Source organism: Alligator mississippiensis, chromosome 2, assembly GCF_030867095.1.
Source record: "Alligator mississippiensis isolate rAllMis1 chromosome 2, rAllMis1, whole genome shotgun sequence".
Taxonomy (NCBI): Eukaryota; Metazoa; Chordata; order Crocodylia; family Alligatoridae; genus Alligator; species Alligator mississippiensis.
The window spans coordinates 98,127,041-98,133,040 of record NC_081825.1 but is presented as its reverse complement, the minus strand read 5'-3'; the positions used below and the strand labels follow the sequence as shown (position 1 = coordinate 98,133,040).

Sequence of the window (6,000 nt, the reverse complement as noted above, 5' to 3'; positions counted from 1 at the left end):
TGATCACTTAAACCTGTCTATGTGTAACTTCTGTCCCTAGCCTTAAGGTGTTGAATGATAGGTAATCCTTTTTGGGAGGGAGTTGAAGACTGGCTTTTAGCCACAAACAGACTGAAATCAAAATCTGATTGCTCCGCTTTTAAACGAACACAGGAATAATATAAAGACAGGAAGAGAAACTGTACAAGAGAAATGAGATGGGCAAGAATGCTATGTAGTCTACTGTGAAATCAGGCTTAGAACATTATTGGAAATTAAACTGAAATTGTGAAATAACGACAGACCACTGGCAATCCCAGGCAGACAAAACCAAGACCAGAGCCACTGAAGCACACTGAAGTCTCAGCTGTCAGCTAGCTGGAAATAGAAGTCAGAAGAATTAAGCAACACACAGCACCAGCAAAACATTACTCAACAAAACATGAAGGAAGCAACAGTGTGGAAGGAAGTCCCTGACCAGCTGGGACAATATAAACAAAAAGTTTGAGGACAGCACATTTGAAGGATGAAGAGGCTTAACCAGCTGCAGTAGGCTGCCAATAAAGTTCATACCTCCATGGTGAATGGTGTCCCATGGTGGTCCCAACAAATAAGCAAACACGTGCACAAAAGATACAACAACTGCAAAAAATGGTTGAAATGAAGGCTCTAACTATCCCCATGATGCCTTGATGGAGAAGTTTGGGTTGCAGGTGGAATGTGCCTGGAAGAGGTCCCAGGAATTTCAGTCTGGGTTCACAAAGCTAGAATGCTAACTGCAGTTGCAGCACCTCTGTGAACAGGCTTTTAAATAGAAAAATAGGTTATTTTTACAGTCATTTCTTGCTAATACCCAACATACCATATATAAAACACAACATGGTGTTGTGTTTTCAGTAGACAATTTGCTGCAGTTAGAAATTCCCTAGAAGGGAACTTTCTGGAAGGCTAGGGAAGTATAGCTCCACCTGTGTGTCTGTTTTCTCTGCTTATTAAACTTATTATTTAGCGCACACAACTCATTTTATCTCTTCAGGGGAGAATGAAGGATTTTTTGGTACAGCAGCATGCCTCAAGGATGTGGCACGTCAAACTTTATGGTACATTCTTTTTACACCTTTCCTTAAAAGCAACACATGCACTACTTAAAAAAAAAGAAAGAAAGAACCCATAATTTTATTGCCATTTCAAAATGAACAATCAATATAAGTAGGAAAATATTGGAAAATTGCTATTTAAAAAAAACTGTTGAAACACACTGAAAACAGATTTAATCTTAACCCTAACCCAATTCTCTTCAACTGCCTGGTAAATATATATTAAAAAAAGAAGATATTTGGGTGGTTGGGTGGTCAGCATAGAAACACTTCAGCATTTACCTTTCTATTGCAACCTTGACTATTGTGCCAGGGAGGGCAAAAGGATTTTCACAAAGAACAATTATTAGATTTCTACCCTTCCCTGGTTGTGCCTCCTATATGAATTCCCATATACAAAAGAATCATTTGCCAAGGCTACATGAGGGGTGCACTAAAAAATTGAATGCCCTAACTCTATCCTCTTTCCAACCAACAATGTCTATGTACTATATGACTATTTTATTTCCTTTCTTTTAACTTCATCCAGTGGCAAAAACAGTATTGGACATACTTACCTGACTATGACAATGCCACACTAACGGTCAACATGCTATACTGTCACTACTTCTGTACCTAAAGAAACAGTGTGCCATCGACTTCTCTGTCTTGTAGCATGTATTAACAGGCCCATCACTGCAAATCAATGTAGAAACATTAACATTGCATGTCATTTATTCAAAGAGAGAGGGGGATCTATTATTTCCTGGTATAAATGGGTAAAACTGTACTGTGCAGTAAATATGTTGACTTATGCCAGCTTGAGTGTAAATTTGATACCCACACCATGAAGGTATCAAATTTATGCCTGGTTAATTACTCTGCACATGTAGACGCCTTACTGACCAGTAACACTAAATGTAATCCCAAATCAGTCCACACACAGTACTGATGCACTTCAATGCCAGCGCATGTTGGGCATTTATACACATACCTTTTTGTCCCGTGACAGATCGGAGATCTGCTGCTTTGGAGCAGGCTCAATTAATCACAAGCTGATGCAAACAGTGCAGTTGTATAAGCAGTGAAATGCACACAGAAAGTGGCAACCGTGTGCTTTTAAACTAAAACACCTTCTGTGTATTTTAGTTCAAAAGTGCACTGCTGCCATTTTCTCAGCACTGACGTGCATTTTGCCGCTAATACAAATGTAAGCGATGCAGCGCCGGGTGCTTTGAAAACTGCCCAGCGCTACAGTGCTTCCACATGTAAAAATGCCCATAGGTGCCAGCTTATTCCCGCTTGTTGCGTAGTAAATTTAAGATGGTGTAAATGCACATGTAGACATGCCCCATGGATGCATCAACAAGTTCATTAATGCATCTTAGATACTGCACATTTAGTTTAATACTTCCTTAATATAGTACTAACTAAATGCACAGTATCTAGAGTTACTGTGCAGTAGCATTAGTGCACATTTATTTAGTGATGTTTCTTTCATATTAGCCTAATAACACTGTGCAGTAGGATATTAGTACTCTTTTTTGCCATGACATGCTACCCTGCAGTGTTATCATTAGGCTAATGTGCACTAAGCTTCTTCTGTAGACGTGCCCCCTGAGAGTGACTTGGGTTTTGCATATGCTGCATCAATTAGCTGCCTCAAAAATGATCAGCAGACAAGGTTCTTAGGGTAAACATGATATCTTTTATTAGACCAACTAAAATAGTTATAAAAGTTATTCTTTGCACGCTTTCGAGTCCAAACACCCTTCTACAAAAATGATCGTACTTTTGGGGATACAGGCTGTAGTAGTGTTTGTCTACAGGCAAAAGTGACCAGAACCCTTGGTAGATGTGATGTCTTTTATTAAACCATGTAGATAGTTGCAAAACAAATTATTTATTTGCAAGCTTTCCAGCACAAGTGCCCTTCCTCACACATAGGAGAGTGAAAAGATTGTAACATTTCTCCCAGGTGGAAATGAAAATTCGTATTTCTAGGTGGCAGAAGGCTGGGGCTAACAGGGTTAGCTCCCTCAAACTAATTTCATGGCAGCTGGCGACAGCAGCTGCACCACAATACCACTGTCCCGCAGCGTCCAGCACTGCTTGATGCCACCACTATGCCCCTCTGCCAGCGCCCCTGCTGCACACTCTGCTGCCATGTACAGCACAAGTGCGCGCTGGCCCTGCAGCACCCTCCTCCCCCGCAATCATATTTTCTCCTGCTGCTACCATTTCTCAGGGGAGCTGAAAAGTGGTGTAAGCAGCGCTGTAGCAAGAGTGGGGTGAGCAGGGTGACCGCCCCAGGCACCCAAGCAAAGGGGCACCAAAAGGCACTGCCCAGCAGGGGCTGGACATGGGATGGAGCCACCAGCATCTCATCTGGGGGGGTGCAGGGACCGGGCAATGGCAGCTGCCAAGCATGGGGGCCCTGCATGCCCTTGGGACCTGTGTGCGGTGGGCACCAAACGTCGTTGCTACGACACGGGGTGGAAGATGCCAGCTAGAGCACGTGTGCCCGAAACCTGGCAAAGAAAGCCATTTTTTCATTTTCATTTTTATGTGTTTGCAAGCGTCTAGTTGATCTAACAAAAGAGATCGCCTCTGCCCCCAGTTCTGGCCCTCCCTCCGGAGCACCGGCGCTATTATCCGCGGCACAAAACACCAGGCATGAAGCGCCCCCCCCACCACGCTCCTTGCCGGCAGCCCCCACCCCGAGCGGGCCCGGGAGCGGCGGCCGGCGGAGCTAGGACCCGGGCGCCGCCGCGCACACCGCATTGCCATTAGCGCGGGGGCCGGGAGGCAGCCGCAGCTCGCTCCGCCCGCCCGCCCGGCCCGGGGCCGCGATGCAGCGCCTGGCGTAGCTCGGCCGAGCAGGGGCCCGGCCCGCATTGTGCGAGCTTGCATGGCCGCGGCGGGGAGCCGGGACGAGGCGGCTGGCGGCGGCGTCCGCGCGCGGGGGGTTTAGCCCGGCCGGCGGGCAGCGCGCAGCGGCCGGCCCCCATGGCCAGCGCCCGGAGCATCGAGCTGGAGCACTTCGAGGAGCGGGACAAAAGGCAGCAGCGCGCGGGGGCGCGGCGGGCGGCGGGCGGCAGCGGCGGCCCCAAGGGCAACGGGCTGGTGCCTAGCCCCGCGCACAGCGCGCACTGCAGCCTCTATCGCACGCGCACGCTGCAGGCGCTCAGCTCCGAGAAGAAAGCCAAGAAGGCGCGCTTCTACCGCAACGGGGACCGCTACTTCAAGGGCTTGGTCTACGCTATCTCCAGCGACCGCCTCCGCTCCTTCGACGCGCTCCTGGTGGAGCTCACCCGCTCCCTGTCCGACAACGTCCACCTGCCCCAGGGCGTGCGCGCCATCTACACCGTCGACGGCAGCAGGAAGGTCACCAGCCTGGAGGAGCTGGTGGAGGGTAAGGGGAGGGAGGGCTTCCCTCTCCTCATGGGGGTCTACCCTTCTCAACCCCCACCCTGGACCCGCGCTTCTCAGCCTTTCTTGTACCAGGACCCATTTGGAAACATCCGTGGCCAGTCCCAATGCCATGCCCTTCGCTCCTGCTGCCCGATGCCCCCCAGGCCGCAGCCCCACAGTGTGCGGGGCCAGGGGGCGGTGGAGGGGTGTGTGGGGTGAGGGGGCAGTGGGGGCTGTGTGAGGTGAGGGGGCAGTGGAGGGGTTTGGGTGGCGAGGGGGCAAGGGGGTGGTTGGGGGGGTGTGGGCAGGCACAGGCATGGGCAAACTGGGCAGCCACCCGGGGCCCAGACAGAAGAGGGGCCCAAAATGGTATTTTTTCCCACGATCAGTATTATCATGATCTCTGGTGAAGGGATACCCAATATTAAAAGTTTGCCCAGGCCCGCCAGGAGTCTAGGTATAGTGCTGGGTACAGTGTGCAGGGCAAGGGGGCAGTAGGTGTGCATGGACAGTCTCAGACACAGGCATGGGCAAATTGGGTGGCTGTCCCAGGGCCCGGATGGAAGGCGGGGTCCAGAAATGGTTGTTTTTTTTCCATGGTCTGATTATTATTATCATGATCTCTGGCGAAGGGGAGCCCAATACTAAAAGTTTGCCCAGGCCCACCAGGAGTCTAGGTACGGTGCTGTATGTGGGGCAAAGGGGTGGTGTGTGGGGTAGGGCAGGGGGGCCCCAAGCAGCCCCTTGCGGGCTGGAACTCTGCCAGCGTGCAAGGGAGAAGCCACAGTGTCCCACATTTTTCTCCTTTAAAAGAAAATCAGTTTTTAAAGTTTGTTGATCCATTTTGAAAGGTTGTTCACGACCCTTTCATATGTTCTTGTGACCCACTTTTGGGTTGCGACCCATGGGTTGAGAAACACTGCTCAGGGCTGGTTGTGCCTGTCCAGATACCACCTGATGGCTTCCACCCCCTGCAGTGACTCCGGGCTGGCCCCAGGTGACTTGAGAGCAACACCTGACCCATTGGCAAGGCTAGAGCTTACCACCAACAACAAAAAGAAGAAAAGTCCCCCACTGAAGAAGCTGAAGTTTGGGATGGTTGGGTCTGATGAGCAGGCACCAGCACGAAACAGTGTGGAGAAGGGGAGTGACTGGCCCAAAAGTGCTCAAACCCAGGGTAGATCAGTTTGTGGGAGAGTTTCCATTTCTACCCCTGGGCCCGTTCCCCCCACTGCCGTTCTCCTGCCCTCCTAGCTCTAGCCTGATGTTCCCCTAAGACCTGCCATCAAGTAGTCTGTGTTGTTTCTTACTGTAGAGCTTGCTGGAGGCTTCCTATTTCTGCATCTGGACCTATACCACCCCCTCTCCCTTTCTCCTGCCTCTAGCTTGTTCTCACTGATGCTTCCCAAAGACCTGCCCTAAGGTAGTCTGTTTCTGTGTTTCTCAATCCATGGGTCGCAAACCAAAAGTGGGTCTCAAGAATATATGAAAAGGTCATGAACAAACTTTAAAAATGGATTTTCCTTTAAAG

At 49.8% G+C, this 6,000-nt stretch overlaps 1 protein-coding gene across 4 annotated transcripts in view; it reads left to right on the top strand.

The window, feature by feature from the left end:
• Positions 1-3,887: 3,887 nt before the first annotated feature.
• The window catches only part of DCLK2 (doublecortin like kinase 2), a 158,452-nt gene continuing 156,339 nt past the window's right edge, over positions 3,888-6,000 (top strand). The window contains exon 1 of one of the 4 annotated variants that reach the window (XR_001371475.3): positions 3,888-4,470. Coding sequence is in view for 2 of the 4 variants with exons in the window: in XM_014593442.3 (XP_014448928.1) it covers positions 4,065-4,470 (406 nt within the window). In the remaining 2 variants the exon portion in view is untranslated. The remainder of the gene's footprint in view (positions 4,471-6,000) is intronic. The other 3 variants (XM_014593442.3, XR_001371478.3, XM_014593445.3) reach the window with 3 other exon arrangements.